Here is an 18,786-nt window from a genome sequence, read left to right on the forward strand (position 1 = left end):
ATAGATAGATAGATAGATAGATAGATAGATAGATACTTTATTAATCCCAATGGGAAATTCACAATTAAGATTAAGTACTGTATATCTATGATTTATGTTCCAGTGACACATCACAGTCCTCAGGTATGACAGAATGCCATCCTTTTTGAATGGTTCTGTAGATTTTCTGTTTTCTGATCATTTACTTTCATTTAAAAGCTTTCCTGTATATTTATTTTCCAGCCCCAATGAGAACAGCAGTCGGAGGCTGAGTGTTGACGAGATGTATCTCATTGATTCTGGAGGACAATATCTGTGGGTACTGAAAAAATAAGCAATAATTAAGAGTTTTACTACATAGAAAATATCATGTAATCTTAGTGACTATGATGTATACTGTATAATAAAGTTCTTGTTATTATTATACACTCACTGGCCACTTTCTTAGGTACACCTTGTTAGTACCAGGTTGGAATCCCTTTTGCCTTCAGAACCATTATAATTCTTTGTGGCATAGATTCAACAAGGTACTGAAAACATTCCTCAAGGATTTTGGTCCACATTGACATCACGCAGTTTATGCAGATTTGTCAGCTGCACATCCATGATGCAAATCTCCTGTTCCACCACATCCAAAAGGTGCTCTATTGGATTGATATCTGGTGACTGTGGAGGCCATCTGAGTACAGTGAACTCATTGTCATTTTCAAGAAATCAGTTTGAGATGATCTGAGCTTTGTGATGTGGTGCGTTATCCTGCTGGAAGTAGCCATCAGAAGATGGGTACACTGTGGTCAGAAAGGGATGAACATGGTCAGCAAAAATATTCAGGAAGGCTGTGGCATTTAAACGATGCTCAACTGATACTAAGGGGCCCAAAGTGTGCCAAGAAAATATCCCCCACACCAGTACACCACCAGCCTGAACCATTGATACAAGGCAGGATGGATCCCTGCTTTCATGCTGTTGACACCAAATTCTGACCCAACCATCTGAATGTCACAGCAGAAATCAAGACTCATCAGACCAGGCAACGTTTTTCTAATCAGCTATTGTCCGATTTTTTGTGAGCCCATGAGAATTGTAGCCTCAGTTGCCTGTTCTTAACTGAACTGGCACCCCGTGTAGTCTCCTGCTGCTGTAGTCCATCTGCTTCAAGATGATGTGTTGTACGTTCAGAGATGCACTTCTGCATACCTCAGTTGTAAAGAGTGGTTATTTGAATTACTTTTGCTGTTCTATCAGTCTGGACATTCTACTCTGACCTCCGGTTATCAACAAGGCATTTTTGCCCAGAGAACTACACTCACTGGATATTTTCTCTTTTTCAGACCATTCTCTGTAAATCCTAGAGATGGTTGTGCATGAATATCACAATAGAGCTGCAGTTTCTGAAATTCTCAGATCAGCCCACCAACTAACATGCCACGTTCAAAGTCCCTTCAATTACCTTTCTTCACCATTCTGATGCTCAGTTTAAACTTCAGCAAGTCATCTTGACTACGTCTACATACCTAAATTTATTGAGGTACTGCCTTGTAACTGGCTGATCAGATACTTGTGTTAAGAAGCAGTTGAACAGGTGAATCTAATAAAGTGTCCTTTGAGTGTATATAGGAGTTTTATGGGAACCTTGGCTACTGCCATCAAATGTCATGTTTGTTTGTGTATAATCTTTTAAGACCAGACCCCTTTGAACTAACAGAAGTATGAAGAATATCATCTATGAGAAGAAAACATAATGCAGGAAATAAGTAATGGAAGAGATTAGTATTAATACTGTGCCATTTGTGCGGTAAAGTGTTGCCAACGAAAAAAAAAAGACAGCGTGACAGCTCACAGTTCAGGGTTATTAAAAATGGAGCGCTACACAAAAGAACAACGCGTTTTCATTGTTGAGCAATATTTTAAAAATAATGAAGGTTTGGCAGCTACAGTTCACAATTTTCGTACAAAATATGGTCGGAATAGTGATTTAACTTCATCAACTGTGAAGTGATTAATTAAAAAATTCAGGGAGACTGGATCAATTAGCGATCTTAGACACTCTGGCCGTCCTTCAACAAGTCGTTCAACACAAAACATCGAAGCAGTTCGTGAGAGTGTTGCTGAGAGTCCAGGAACATCAATTCGGCACCGTGGTCAAGAATTTAACATTTCCAGAAGCTCTCTACAGCGTATTCTCACAAAAGATTTGCATCTTCATGCTTACAAAGTTCAATTGAGTCAAGAACTGAAGCCTACTGACCACGCACAGCGAAGAGAGTTCATTGAATGGATTTTGGAACAACAACAAGTGAATGCCGATTTTTCGAATAAAATCATCTTCAGCGATGAGGCTCATTTTCATCTTGATGGCTTCGTTAATTGTAAAAATTGTTGCATTTGGGGTTCAGAAAATCCACGAGTAATTGTTTGAAGTCTAAGGTTTATGCCATCAAGCCCACGACCACCCACGCCTTGAAGGAGGAAATTGAGCGATGTATCAACGAAATTCAGCCACATTTATGCAAAACGGTCATGGAAAATTTCGACAAAAGAGTGCGTATGTGCCAGCAAAGCCGTGGAGGCCATTTACCCGATATGCTATTCCATACATAACCCTATACTGTATACTTTATGAATCAATTAAAAATTTACAATTTTTAATTAAAAACCTGTGTTCTCTATCAAAATTACTTCTTGCGTGAATTTTGGGACACCCTCTATAAAGTCTCCCGTGGACTGAGTTAAATGTGAGGCAGGGGGAACTACAGAGGAAGAAAGGCCTAGAAACTCATGTTGCTGTGAGAGTCTGTAATACAATTGTACAGAAAGCCCACATCTCCCACTGCCATTAAATGCACTGTAAATAGATATACAAAATAATTTTATATTAAGAGTGAGTAGTTGGTACCTTAGCAAGCAACCAACACACACAATTTGTTGCAGTTGTCAAGAATTGTGGAGGTATAATTATATACTGAGAACATATTTAGTGCATCCTGAAAATAATACTTTTAATAGTTGTAGCTATTTGCCATCATATTTAAAGAAATGAGAACTGAAATGCAGCAGTGGCACTGAGGCCTCACTTGAGCAGCTGTTACCACTGAATGTCACAAAGTGTGCCTATAGGCAGCTGGTAGCAAGGAAAGAATTGTTTATCTGCCCTGCAGAGGAAGCCAGGTATCATTCATGACTGATTCATCTGCCTCACGGCTACTGCTGAGCAAACCATTACTGTCCACTACATCAGGCTGCAAGAGCAGTAGTAACTTGTGACTTTCCAGCAAGCTATATCATGATGGATGCAAATTCATCCAAACAAGGCTTGCTGCTACCCGTTTCTGTTGTATTGTCTGCATTTTATTTTCTGAAAAGCATTTCTGTTTGTTTTACGTACCCAGGGATGGCACCACTGACATTACAAGGACTCTACACTGGGGAACTCCTTCAGAATTCCAAAAGGTCAGTCAGACTCAGTTATTTGGATTATTTGTGTGAAAATTAGGTGCTGAATATATTTAGAAATAATTAATAGTGTAAATAGAAAGAAAAATTAGTCAAGAATTGTACAGGCACACCGCCAAGCTGAGCAAACAGGATGAATATTTAAGACCAGGAAATGAGACAAAAAAAAAACGTAAAAATAACACAAAGTCATCCTAAAAAACAGAATGTTAAACATGAACAAAGCTGTGTGGGAGAAATCCACACTTTAATTAAAGGAAGAAACTTATCCTCTACTAGGACAAGTTTGATTAAGCCTTTTTGAGTCAGTAATCAAGCAGGAGAAAGCTTGTCCATCTGTATCACTTATTACTCATGCAGCACACCTTGCTGAAGAGGGAGCATCCATCACAGCAGTCCGTTACAGCACAGTCAGAGTGATCACAAAGTACAGGTAGAGGCTTATATTTATAGGCAATTGAATTTGCATAAAAGTGCTGATTAATACATACATATAATACTCTGATTGGTTAAAAGACATGAGGTGCTTTAGCATAGAGCACAACCAGCCTAAAACAAAAGTCTTCCTCCATTATATCCGCATTCTTCAATATTTCTTTAATTCAGCTCTTATTCTGTTATGAAAACTGTACACGTGCTGACTAGCAAGTCTCACTAGGTGCATGACAGAACATAACATCAGCCAGTTTCTTGAACCATTCCCCTGGAACATTCTGCTTGCTTACTTGACCATTTGAGCAGTTTCTACATGACATTTCTAAAACAAACGCTTGTATATTTCAGTGTGCACTGTAAGCCAAAATACTTAACTATTATTACCTTTGAACTATTCTTTCATGGATGAAAAGGAATAAACCAGCCATTCAAGACCAGAAAAACAAACTTAGAAATACACAAAGAAAGGGGTTTGTTTACTTATTTATCCAAATCACAGATACTGAATGGAGCGTCACTTCGGTATTCAACCTATCACATTGATGACGTCAGGCGTCAAAAACGATGGGAGAGCTTGTCCCCAAAATCCAACGGATTTGAGTGAGTTCTTGGTATTTTTTAGTTTATAATTTAAAAAAAAACAGAATAAGAATCTGAAAATATATCTATCTATCACTAAGATAGATACTCTTTAAAAATTATAACAGTAACATGAATTTCTATATTGTGATAAGAATAAGATCAGTCAATTAAGAAAAAAGATGATAACGTTTTTGGCTCAGTCACCCACCTCCATACGCAATGAACAAAAGTTTGGCGAGTAACACTGAAATCTTACAAGCCAGTGGCGATTCACTCTTTAGTGTCTCCGCAGAGGGGTGAATCATTTTGTGCAGTTAGATACGTCATATATTACGCTATTGTATTACACAAGACCCTGATTGAGAGATACTGTATACCGAGAGTACTGCTCCAAAATAACAGGAGTTACAAAAGAAATTACACTTCTGGATAGTTCATGTTGATGTACTTAATCATAATCTTTTTCAACATCCATAACATCAGCCAATCCATCCATCCATCAATCAGTTCCTCTGATCAGATTTATCCAAATCAGGACCAGGATAGATATGTATAATAGCAATCTTTAGTGAAGATAAAAAGGGACTTAAATCTGGCTTACAGTGAGCATTTTAGAGGACTTTGTTTTACTAACCGGTGGATTACGTTGCAGTTTGTTTTGTTACTAAGGTTTCAGAAACAAGTTTAATTACACTACAACTGTCATGGTTTATAACAGATTGATTTAAATAACGTGGTTTTGATTTTCTCATTTTCAGACAGCCTACACCAGAGTTCTTATGGGCAACATTGACTTGTCAAAGCTCATTTTTCCTGATGGCACAAGAGGTAAGCCTGAAATATCAGGGAATCCTATTTTTCTTACACTCAATAAATATACTGTAGGTGAACTTAGAGTATACTGTACATATAGATGAGTGTGATTACATGCCAAGGTGCTGCCAGACCCATAAACTATCTGGATGACTTTTAGATCGGATTGTAATTTTGTATGAATAGTAGAGATAAAGCTAGCTAGCTACATCATACCAGAACCACAAAGAAAATAAGATGCTGATGCCATAAAACTATCCTAATGTAAACCATTAAAGATTTCTTTAAATCACTAGAATTTATTTTCTGTTCTCACACAGAATTTAGTCTGTTCTTTCTGATACACAAGTCTGAGAATGAAAGCCATAAATGCGTTTAAGGACAAGATGTCTTCTCATTCATGAGGTTTAGCTACAGTCAACTTTCAGCAGTATGCCCCAAACCTTCAATCACATCATCATTGCTCAAAAAAGGACTCAAAACATAAACATGAAACATATTAAAAAGATAATACATCAATCCACAAAATTAGAAGAAATAATACAAAATACTACTAGATCCTGCCATAATATACTGTATATGTGATGCTGACTCACATTTGAAATTCAAAGCTTTATGCCTAGCCCGACTTTGATAGCCCCCACATTAAGAAAAACTAAGATCTTACACAAGTAATTGAGTTCATTATCACATGTGTGAAATGACTGCAGGCTCAGGACCACCAGTTTTTAACAGACAGCAATTCATCCATTTCACTAAAGCAATGAAAATTTTTGATCACATGGTGTCATAAAGCATTTATCTATGGGAAGACTTCATAAATGCTGCAGGTGGAATACACTGTAGCCATCTCATAGGGTTCACAGCCAGATGTATTCCCCAGATGAGAAAATTTATATTGAAAACTGAGGCACCCAGGAAACAGAGAAGTGATAGATGGGACTTTCTAGCATTTTCCAACAATATGTTAGGAAACAAAGACTATCCTGGTTGGCAAAAATACACAAGGAGCAAAAAGTGAATTCAGCACCATGAGAATCAATGAATAACATTTATTTCTTTTGAGTCACAAGAATAAAGACGAAAGGGCAAAGTAAAATATTCTCAACAGTACTGTAATATTCCACTTATATGTAGAGTATGTACTGTACATGTGTCTGTGTGGTGTTTCTATGCAGAATGGAGGCTACCAACAAACTGAAGACTTCATACAAATGTGTCTGCTACTGTCTGGAGAGAAAAGGGTGATCTAGATTTAGACATGATAGACAAAGAAAGGGAAAGCCCTGACGTGTAGCTGCATAAGAGGAGATGGAGTTTGAAAAACAAACGTCTTACAGGTCCTCAGTTGGCTTCTGCCTTAAATACATGCCACATACCAGTGTCATCTGTGACAAAGAAAAGATGACTCCTGGATGCTAACCATAATTTGCTTTTTGAATGCTAGAATTTTCACCTTATTAAAAGGATATATGTCTGTGTGTCTGTCCAGTTCCTATGTTTGTCATTCCAACAGATGGTGCATCACTAACACTAACAATGTTTTCACGATTCCCATGCTGAATGGCACATAACAGAGACATATGCATTGCATTTGTCATTACAGCAGAATGCATTTTATTACTACAAATGTTTGTGATGTGCCATCTGTTGATATGAAAAATGCAATCCATTTTATTACTACATGCATTATAAAACTCATTAGTGTATATTAGCTGGTACTATATATCATGTCTGTGATCTGCTTCTTCCAACTGAGAGAAAGTGGAAGAGGTCTGCCGAATGGCCAAACAACCACAAGCGTTACCTGGTAGGTAACCACCCAAATATCAGATTGCGATCAGACCTATGCATGCAATTCTCTGATCTACACCCTGTCAGGTAAATGAACCAGCCACCGTGGTGCAACGTCTGAGGTTTGATCCCTGCAGGGGGAAGAAAAGGTGGGTACACCTAATGAGCCCCAATTAGGGGAAAACACATGTTGTGTACTTTTTGCATTTTTTGGCATATACTATATATATATATATATACAGTGCATCCGGAAAGTATTCACAGCGCATCACTTTTTCTACATTTTGTTATGTTACAGCCTTATTCCAAAATGGATTAAATTCATTTTTTTCCTCAGAATTCTACACACAACACCCCATAATGACAACATGAAAAAAGTTTACTTGAGGTTTTTGCAAATTTATTAAAAATAAAAAAATTGAGAAAGCACATGTACATAAGTATTCACAGCCTTTGCCGTGAAGCTCGAAATTGAGCTCAGGTGCATTCTGTTTCCCCTGATCATCCTTGAGATGTTTCTGCAGCTTAATTGGAGTCCACCTGTGGTAAATTCAGTTGATTGGACATGATTTGGAAAGGCACACACCTGTCTATATAAGGTCCCACAGTTGACGGTTCATTTCAGAGCACAAACCAAGCATGAAGTCAAAGGAATTGTCTGCAGACCTCCAAGACAGGATTGTCTCGTGGCACATATCTGGGGAAGGTTACAGAAAAATTTCTGCTGCTTTGAAGGTCCCAATGAGCACAGTGGCCTCCATCATCCATAAGTGGAAGAAGTTCGAAACCACCAGAACTCTTCCTAGAGCTGGCCGGCCATCTAAACTGAGCGATCGGGGGAGAAGGGCCTTAGTCAGGGAGGTGACCAAGAACCCGATGGTCACTCTGTCAGAGCTCCAGAGGTCCTCTGTGGAGAGAGGAGAACCTTCCAGAAGGACAACCATCTCTGCAGCAATCCACCAATCAGGCCTGTATGGTAGAGTGGCCAGACTGAAGCCACTCCTTAGTAAAAGGCACATGGCAGCCCGCCTGGAGTTTGCCAAAAGGCACCCGAAGGACTCTCAGACCATGAGAAAGAAAATTCTCTGGTCTGATGAGAAAAAGATTGAACTCTTTGGTGTGAATGCCAGGCATCACGTTTGGAGGAAACCTGGCACCATCCCTACAGTGAAGCATGGTGGTGGCAGCATCATGCTGTGGGGATGTTTTTCAGTGGAGGGAACTGGGAGACTAGTCAGGATAAAGGGAAAGATGACTGCAGCAATGTACAGAGACATCCTGGATGAAAACCTGCTCCAGAGCGCTCTTGACCTCAGACTGGGGCGATGGTTCATCTTTCAGCAGGACAACGACTCTAATCACACAGCCAAGATATCAAAGGAGTGGCTTCAGGACAACTCTGTGAATGTCCTTGAGTGGCCCAGACTTGAATCCGATTGAACATCTCTGGAGAGATCTTAAAATGGCTGTGCACCGACACTTCCCATCCAACCTGATGGAGCTTGAGAGGTGCTGCAAAGAGGAATGGGCGAAACTGGCCAAGGATAGGTGTGCCAAGCTTGTGGCATCATATTCAACAAGACTTGAGGCTGTAATTGCTGCCAAAGGTGCATCGACAAAGTATTAAGCAAAGGCTGTGAATACTTATGTACATGTGATTTCTCAGTTTTTTCATTTTTAATAAATTTGCAAAAACCTCAAGTAAACTTTTTCACGTTGTCATTATGGGGGGTTGTGTGCAGAATTCTGAGGAAAAAAATGAATTTAATCCATTTTGGAATAAGGCTGTAACATAACAAAATGTGGAAAAAGTGATGCGCTGTGAATACTTTCTGGATTCACTGTATATATATATATATATATATATATATATATGCGCACACACACATAATTACCTTTCATAAGTTGTTGTTTTTTTTTTAACTTATCTTGGAGAGCCATCCAGCTGGCAATGTTTTCCACATGCAGAGATGGCATGATTTTGGCATAGGAAGGGGATAGGCTTGAGAGGGAGAACAAAATCAAGCCAATGTGTATCAGTAAAGACCACAATGGATCATCAAAAGAGCACAGAGTATCTTCTGGAGTGGAGTCTAAAGGGGGGGGGGGGGGTGCAGAGTGATTATTTCCTAATTGTTGTTGCATGCACTGCATTTTTAGTGATGGTATTTTCAGTGTTTTGCTGCTTAAAAAAAGTCTCTTACTCCCTCAGGTAGAAACATTGAGATGCTGGCTCGGCAGGCACTCTGGAAAGTTGGTCTGAATTATGGTCATGGAACAGGGCATGGAATTGGGAACTACTTTTGTGTTCATGAATGTAAGTGTTAAGACTGTGCTGATGATCTTTGAAGGCATTAGGGAAAAAATAACAGCCTACTGTATAGCTGAAAAAAAAGATGAAATCATAAATTCACATTCAAGGAAGATATTGAAATGTTCCTAATGGAAGGAGCTATGGACCTTTGTAATGTAAATATAAAGGAAACAATACTGAGCATTTGTTTTCTAGATATTTTAACATTCTGTTTTATGCATTTCTCTAATATATATAATTTATTTTTTTCCTCTATAGGGCCTGTTGGGTTTCAAGGTAACAATATTGGCATGCGCCCAGGGATGTTCACTTCTATAGGTAGGACCCTCATCAATTTGTAATCTTTCCATACCGAGGCCTCTCCAAGGAGGCACGAGTTCTCTGGGTGGTACAGCTGGTGACAGAATCACCTTTTCTCAAGCAAATGCAGCCTAATGTGTTATGCTCTACTCAAGGTTTAGCAGTACATGAAATAATGTTGCCACCTCAACGAGGTAGTGTCCTGGGATTGATTCCCACACCAGGTTGTTGTCCATGAGGGGTCTACACATTATCTCCATATCTGTGTAGTTTTTATTTCAGACACTTGCATTTTCCTGCCACTTCCCCAAAGACTTGTTGATTAAATGGATTCTAAATTTACCTTGAGTGTGTGCGGCTCCACTCTCTCAAATTGAATGTCTCCCTTGAAGGCAAGAGTCAATTATCCATCACTAGATCTAATACTGAACTCTTGGAAATGTTTTTACAGATGCTATTCAATTCACTCCAGTTTTCTGTCTTTATACTTTACTGTAGGCCTACAATAGAAGCTTTGATTGGATCAGCTGTCTTAGGGCTCAGGTGTCCTCATTTTTAATCCCAGTCCAAACACTAGACGTATGAAGTTGGCATAATCTCTTCCTGATGATGGATGGGTGAAGGTATTGGGGACTCTAAATTTATGCAGTAGTAAGAGTGAGTGTTGGTGTAGGAGTGAGTTTGCCCAGCAATGGTTGGTCATTACTTTACTTTGAACCTGATGCAACTTGGATCAGCTCTGCTCACTCCATCACCTAGAAATGGAATAAGTGGGTTTGGAAAATGACAGAAATATGTATTGGAGCATGGTCTGTATCCTCCAGTCACACAACCTTTTAATGTGTATAGAGGTTTACATGTTAAAAAAAATGAAGACCCTCCCAGTTGAAGCGGCTGTAATAGGGCAAGGGCTAGAAATGACCCACTCTTTGACAGACCACCTAATAAAAGGCATAATATATGCTGAAACTAGAGCAAGCATTAGTACCTGGGATGGATTAGTCACACAATAATTAAAAGTTATCCAGAGGCATCTCTACTCCAAATGGAGGGTCTACAATTAAACTTTACAAAGAGTTTCAAGCAGTTTCTCAGTGTAGTTCAGTGTCACAAGGAGTCAGAGTGCATCTTGTCAGTCCAGGACTGCACTCCAGTTTAACACTGGGCACACAATAATAAGCACAATTTAGAGACACGAAGTAACCACAGGATAGGATGTTGTCCAACTAATTTCCTAACATTGCAGTACGTTAGGTTAGCTCAACTTTTTTCAGTTGCAGGATTCAACAGACACACCAGATAGGACAAGAGTCTTCCTGACCACATGTCTGGGTTATGGCCAATGTGAGACGTGGGGTGATGGGCTAGGGTGAAATGGTAACAGTTGCTGTCAATAAAGCAAGATATACAGTATTGGGAGACGTCTTGGGGTCAGCCAGAGAGTTCTGGGGATGACATTTATTGATAGGAAGAAGGGAAGCCATTTTCAGAAGGCCAGTAATGGAGGCAGAGATGAATGTGGATAGAATTAGGCAGTTCCAGGTTCACCTTGGCCAACAAATCAAAAAGTCTGAAAGCTCTGAAGGTGAGCTAAGGTGACTAAAAGGTTTATTATATACACCTGTGGGATATGGCCCGAACACAGACAGGCAGACACCGATGGTTCAAACACCAACACACGTTTATTCATATTTACAGTGAAACAGCACACAACCCAGTACTCTCAACCCTAAAGTCCAGGCCTCTCACAATGCCTTTCTCTCTTCAGGTCCACCTCCACTCCTCTCCTCCCGAGCTCTGTCTTTCTTCCTCCCGACTCTAGCCATCGAATGGAGGGAGGCGGCCCCTTTTATATCCCTCCCAGACGTGCTGCAGGTGCCTTCCCAATGAGCGCCTACCGGCGCTCTCTGGTGTGGTGGAAGTGCCGGCTGTGCACTCCGGGTGTCCCTGGTCTTCTTCCCCCCAGCACTTCCGGGTGTGGCGGAAGTGCTGAAGGCCAGGGCTCCTCAGGCATCTGGGTGACCCCTGGCGATGACCACGGGCCCCTATAGGGTTGAGCTTCCAAGCTCCTTTCCCGTGGTACCCATAGCCACCACAGCGGTCACCCCCTCGTGGTCTGGAGGAGGCGCAATCCCTCCTCCGGTCCTTCCGGGTGTCCCAGCAGGGTACTGCCCCCAGCCGCTCGCCACACACCATATTTAATTTTCAGCACTGTATTTTAACCTGACTTTTTACACATTCTAGCCTACTTGACTCCACATCACACTGACATAAGAAATTGTTGCATTTTGAATAGCAAATTTATTTGAGATTTGGCATTCTGATCTACTCTTGTGGTGGTTGAATTTCAGAACTAGGTGTTTGTTATGACTTGTCATCTCTTGTTATTATGGTTTGTTTAGTTGTACTTTTAATTTATTTATTTTTTACTTAATGTGATGGTGTATTGTTGACTTTACCATTTGTTTTTTTTTGTTTTTTTCTGGCGCTGCCATATTGTCTACAATATCCATCCTATTGATAGCCACTGCACTGCCGATGGTACAGCTTGTATCTTAGCTTAACAAAAAAAGCAAAAAATTCAAAGCACAAACTACAAAAAATATATTGTTAGGAAAGGAATTCTGAGTTATTGTTTAAGACCTATAGGCTTGTTTAACTTGTGATTCTAATTTAGATACTTGGTACTGAAGGATGGAACATAAAATGCATTTTATGCACAATATTGTTTTCTGACATATAAAGTTACTTATTCAGTGTTTTTACACAGAGCCAGGATTTTACATGGATGGTGAATTTGGGATTCGAATTGAAGATATTGCTCTTGTGATCCAGGCTGAAACACAGGTGAGAATAACAAACTGTCAAGGACTTGTGTGGCCGGCAGCTTACAGCCAAATGAATGAAGACCTCAGAACTAACTCAGAATAATTTGGATCGATTGTTTAAAATGTATAATAATTATTTCTGAACCTATTATTTCAAAAACTAAACTGTCAAAAACAACATCTTTGACAACTGGGAAATTTCCTCTCCATGTATTTCTGAACCTAGAAGTATTATTCTGATGGCAGGGTCATAAACGATTAAGTATTCAGTTTATTGAGACTTTCCTAAGACTTTCAAAATCAGCAATATACATTTAAATATGACAATTTCAGATAAAAGAAACTGGGAGTTATGAATGTCTTGAAATTTCCCTCATAGTTGCTTCATTGATTTGTTAATATTAAAGTCTTATACATGTTGTTAATATTATAGTCCTATAAATAAATGTAACTTGTTGAGCAGTTAATTTACTGAGGATCACACAATGAGTTGATTTATGTATCATTATTTTTCATTTCATAATTAAACTTTACTATATGTGATGAGAAAGTACCCCACCTCAACATACTGTATGTTTAGAAACTCACCAAGAGTAGGACATGGTTATAAAATACACCATAAGAACTCATCTTAAATGTATATAAGAAAATATGATGTTTAGAATCCTCCATTTAATTCATATGTCACTGTGAACAATGTGTTTTTATCTTTTTGGGAAGTTTCACGTGTCTTTAAAATTAACTGGTCAACTGAAAACGGTAAATTCCTGTCACTAGAGAAGAAGAGCAAGAGCCCATAATTAAAGTACTGTTTATAACTCTAAATGTTGCAGAACAGCATCGTCCCTCTTTTTGCCTTTTCTATTGCTCGTTTGTTCTCTTTTCCAACAGTTTGGTACCACCCCATACCTCACATTCAAGACAGTCTCTCTGGTCCCATATGACAGGAAACTCATTGACACCTCCATCATGATGAAGGAGCAGGTAAGAAGATCACTCTGACCACATAAACATGAGCATGTGAACTTAGCCAACAAGCATAGTGATTGCCAGTGGTATTCATTCTTCACTTGGGCTAGTAGAGAAAAAATATATTAACTATCCACAATCTGAAAATGATCTGGTGGTCTTCACAAAGTCAGAATGAATTTAAAATACAAAAGCTACACATTTCAAGTTTTTTAATCACCTTACCCACTCAGACTTCATTAATCTTAGATGATGTGATTCAATTCCCTTTCAGTTCCGCTGACCCAGTGGAGCTGCAGGTTTCTTCCATCCTGAGCAGCCCCAGCTGAATCACGCTTGTGCCGATGTATGAACATGGCCTCCTGAAACAGGACTTTGCCTCCAGCCTTTCACCTTATGACTATATGTTAGCATTCACAAACACACTACTGAACATCACGTTCTTGTACATATGCTGATGTAACGCCAGGAGGATGTGCTGATCCACAGCATTGACTCATCTTGAGTTCCTTTCAGCCTCCAACTCTAAACTGGTGTTAATCTTGTTTGAAATCAGGTACCCATGCAGAATGGATACAAATGTAGTCACTGGGCTTCACCACATTTGCAGTCTCCAAGGACAACATCTTTTTTTATCTAATATTTAATATTTCACTTATTTTGTTCATCTTTGTAAGCAGTGTTCCTGAGGTCTGTATATAGTTATATGATCTAATACAGGTAAGGTTTATCCGTCCATCTTCTGTAGCCACACATCACAACAGTATGAGCTTAGGTCAGGAGGCAGGCATTGATGAGGTGCCAGTACTTCACAGGGCAGACTCTTGCACGTGCCCACATTTTCAATCAGCCTAACATGCACACCTATGGATTGTGGGTGTAAACCCGAGTACTCAGTGAAGACTAATGTGGGCACGGGGAGGCAGTGCAAGCTCAGATTTAAACCCCGGTGTCTGAGGCAGCAGCTCTAACTCCTGCTCCAATGTTTGCGTCAAATAAGACCAAAAAAAAAAGTCACTCATTTTTTACACTAATTGGCATTGCTGAAATAATGACATTGCTATTATTTTATTTTTAACCTATATGTACAGGCCCCCATTGTTCAGAACACAAATACTGTATGATGGGGTCTCTTATGGCTATACTACTCTTTTTGACTAAGAGAATAAACAAAAAAAAAAAAAAGATGCTGGCTCTTCTCTTCTTTAATTGCTTTTTTCTTTCCAGATTGAATGGCTGAATGATTACTACCAAGAGATTCGCAAAGTGGTTGCACCGAAACTAAAGGAGCAGCAGCTGACAAAAGAATACAATTGGCTGCAAAAAAACACAGAGCCCTTTGAATCTGGCAGCCTTGTGACAAGAGCCTCAGTCCTCAGCGTGGCAGCGGCCTTCATTTCAAATGCCATCGTGTTGCAAAGTATTTGCTAAAAACTTTCATCTAATTGGCACTGCAGCTTTGGATGGTCAGTTTTACTGAAAATTTGGATTCAGGATTTTAATAAGTTATAACTAAACTAAAATGTGTATTTTTTTTCCTTAATTAAAATTATTGTGTTGGTTTTTGATTAGTACCTAAAATGAAACAAATCTATTTATTCACACATGCGGTATAAGATGATATGTTCTCATATATTCACAAAAAAAGCATATCTGCTGGATGACAACATAATGAAAGCAGCATTCTTCTACTCTTTGTTTTTAAAGAAAAAGTGACTACAATTTGGATCCTGTATGATCAAAGGTCCAGGTTTTAACTTAAACATTTCCCCTATTTCTATTTGTGCTGCTACAACAGAGCATGAGGTAAGGATCAGAGCGTGGGACCGAGATTGTCATAAAGTGCAATAGCATAAAATGTCATGTGGACTATGTTGTGATTATTATAGCTCTGGAGAAGACTAAATGATTCATTGACTGAATTGTTATAATCTAGAAACTCAGTATGTGCACAGTATGTGTCTCAAAACCAAATCCCCGATAAAGTATCAGAACTTATGAAAGAATTATGATGTAAAGAACATTTAAAAACTTCATCCTATTTGTTCCCTCAGTCTCAATAAACTCTCCCTCAGCCCTGCCCCATGGAAGTGGCGAGTGTTTAGGTTGAGTCCTCGTGGTGCAGGTAGCTGCCACGTCTCTACTACACCAAGTGCAAGCAATGGTGGCCCAAGTAAATTACTCCACAAGTGAGCTTCAAATACATTTGAGCAGATACCTCCATACCACAATTGCTTTTAATGTCATGTCACAGTGTTGGTTTGGTTGCCATGATTCATCTCATAAAGGGGAAGTTCACATGTGCACATGGCAAACTATGACGCCAGTGAGTGGAAAGAAGCGTTTACAGGAAGTCTGAATTTTGCCTTGCTGCTACTCTTCTGCTTTTGTTTCCTCTTTAAGTCATTCTTTTTTGCTCACTTTCTACTACTTTGCAGGGTTTAGTTATATTAATAATGTCAGATTATATGTGTGAGAATATTTAGAAACATGGGTCAAATCTGCAGTTCTTCTCATTTGGCATGTAAAAAGAGTCTAGCACATCAATCTTCTTGCTTTAATTGCTTTAAAATAGAGATGTCTGCCTTATCCAGTCTAGAATTGTGACCTTTGCTTTGTTTTCCAGACATCAGCAACTTGCAACATCAAATAAGGGAACATTAAGTATTGCAAATGGTCTAGTCCAGGGGTGGGCAATGTCGGTCCTGGAGAGCCGCAGTGGCTGCAGGTTTTTGTTCCAGCCCAGTTTCTTAATGAGAAGTCAATTACCGCTGATGATGCACTTATTGCTTAAGTGATATTTTGATGCTTCATTTTAGTGGTCTCACTTGTTAAGGTTCTCCACCCTTGATTGCTTATTTCAATCTTAAACTGCTGCATTCAGTCAGTGGCGTAGCTAGAGTTGGTGCTGCTCGGGGCCGGGCAGTGCTTCAATTTGCCGCCCTCCAACATATTTGAATATGTTAACCTATTTAGATAGAAAATTAAAATGATGTATAGAGAAAAATTAAGATACATTTTGCATAGATTTATTCATATATAGAGAAACAGCAATAATTTTTCACATATAATTATTTATAAGCATCAACCAGACAAGAATATAGTATAGATGCACTGATAAGCCATGTTCTAATTATTAGTTTAATATAATTATGTTGCAAAAACCAGAACCAGTGTAGTGTACAAGTGATAGGTGGGGATGTTTTAAGAATGCATTCGGATTGATAACAAAATGAAATTTTAAATTTTAAATTAGTTGTTCTCTTGTTATCTTCCTAGAAATTATTATCAGTGTAATGTTTATATTTATTGTTGTTATTGCCTCATAAATTTCAACTGCTGTGTCTGATGCCATCACAGGAGGACAGTCTGAAAATTATTTTTGAAGCATTTCTGGAAAAAATCAGAGAATTTTACTTTTCTCATTCATGAGTGATATTTTTCCAAACCCTGCTGCTTACACGCGAATTGTACTCAGCCTTTAGGCCAATAATGGCGCCCCCAAAAATGTTGCGCCCGGGGCGGACCGCTCTCTCCTCCCGCCCATAGATACGCCACTGCATTCAGTGTTTTAATGGCTCCTTATTAGCAATAAGATGTAAATGACAAAAGAGCCAGCTGTTCTTCATCTAGCTTTTTTCCAGTTACGTCTGTGTGTGTTCATCATGCACTGTTTGATTTAATAAAACACTTAGCCTAATAGAAAAATGTGAGTCTGAAAATTATTCGTTTTAGGCTTCAAATCATTTGGATTATATCCTTGGAAAGGAAAAAGAACCTTACATTGCACAGACTAACAACCCATAAAATTAAATATGGGCTGAGATTGGCAAGGAATCAAGCAATTGGGCTGGAATGAAAACCTGCAGCCACTACAGCCCTCCGGGACTGACATTGCCCACCCCAGTCTAGTCAATGAAAACTCAGCCAAAAAAGAGCATTAAACAACTTGCTGCTGGCTGACATGGTTCAGTGAAGCGCATAGAACTACAGTACCTCTTCAGTTACTGTGTACAGAAATGTCAAGCTGTTCTTCTTCTTGTAAAAGGTCCTCTGTCAACATCCCGACAGCTAACAGGGTAAATCCCCTTTGTAGTGTATGATCTTCTGTTATCTGAACAACCAACCTTTACCTGTCTCAGAGTCAGGGCTAAAAGCAGCAAACTACCCTACCTTCTGAGAACCCCACTATGACAGGATGGTGCTTAGTCAACATAAAAACATAAGAAATTTAAAAAATGAGAGCAGACCATTTAGTGCATTGAACTCATTTGCTTAGCTAATAGCTAACCTGTCCTCCTTTCAACAATTCCTTGTGTGTAGAGCCTGACTGACCACCAAAACAAACGTGCAAAGCTAGAAATCTGATTTGATCTTTTGTAGGAGTATTTCCATCTCTTTCAAATTTCCCAAACAACCTTCTCTTCTCAAGACTGAAGAGATTTAATTCAAAAAGCCTGTCAGAGTAGGACATGTCCTTTAGTTCAGGGATGCACATTTTTTTTCTTCTCTGCTCATCCCAAAGTACTGCTATGTTGTTTTTGTACCACGGTGACCAAACTTCCTCTTCAGGCATCACCTCCCTAGCATAATGCCTCTTGATTAATATTTAACATTCTTTACAACATTTTTTTTTTGCCTTTTTCACTGTTTCTGTATATTGCCTAAAAACAGGCTGTATTAAAACACTTACATTAGACATGTCTTCCTGTTGAGCAGCGGCATCCATGTTTCCTTTGCCAGTATACTTTGATAGATAGATAGATAGATAGATAGAGATACTTTATTAATCCCAAGGGGAAATTCACATACTCCAGCAGCAGCATATTGATATAAAAGAAAGTGGTAGGAGTGATCAGTGAAATACAGAAAAATAGAGAAAAAGGTAAAAAGATAAAGTCATACATGGAGCTGCTGGAATCCATATTACTAACCGAGAATGGTAAACCGGATGGCATGGACGCAGGTACACGGCGATGGGACCATGAGACATACTGCGCAGGCGCGTACAGCGCGCGTCTCATAAACCGCACGCAAAGTCGTATCCACCGCGAACGAAGGAGTCACGGCCCAAAAACGAAAGAGCTCAACTGACGTGAATGAGAAATGAAGCAACAACGCGCCCATAGCTAACAACTAACGACACAGCCATACAAAAAAGAGGATTCTGCGCTGCAGCCCAGATTCAAACGGAAGAGGCTACGGCGGCCCCACAGGTCCACAATGATAGTATGGAAGGCGCAGGCGTCACCGCCATATTGTGAGTGGCACTACTACGGAAGGCACAGGCGACACCACCATATTGTGAGTGGCACTACT

The 18,786-nt window shown here is 39.4% G+C and overlaps 1 protein-coding gene across 1 annotated transcript in view; it reads left to right on the plus strand.

The window, feature by feature from the left end:
• xpnpep2 (X-prolyl aminopeptidase (aminopeptidase P) 2, membrane-bound) overlaps positions 1-15,547 on the plus strand; it is a 93,293-nt gene extending 77,746 nt beyond the window's left edge. The window contains exons 14-21 of the mRNA XM_028815885.2: positions 223-294; positions 3,369-3,429; positions 5,208-5,277; positions 9,269-9,373; positions 9,629-9,688; positions 12,441-12,517; positions 13,390-13,482; positions 14,695-15,547. Coding sequence (XP_028671718.1) covers positions 223-294; positions 3,369-3,429; positions 5,208-5,277; positions 9,269-9,373; positions 9,629-9,688; positions 12,441-12,517; positions 13,390-13,482; positions 14,695-14,898 — 742 coding nt within the window. The 3' untranslated portion in view covers positions 14,899-15,547. The remainder of the gene's footprint in view (positions 1-222; positions 295-3,368; positions 3,430-5,207; positions 5,278-9,268; positions 9,374-9,628; positions 9,689-12,440; positions 12,518-13,389; positions 13,483-14,694) is intronic.
• The last annotated feature ends 3,239 nt before the right edge of the window (positions 15,548-18,786 follow it).

This window comes from Erpetoichthys calabaricus, chromosome 12, assembly GCF_900747795.2.
Source record: "Erpetoichthys calabaricus chromosome 12, fErpCal1.3, whole genome shotgun sequence".
In the NCBI taxonomy this organism is placed as follows: Eukaryota; Metazoa; Chordata; class Cladistia; order Polypteriformes; family Polypteridae; genus Erpetoichthys; species Erpetoichthys calabaricus.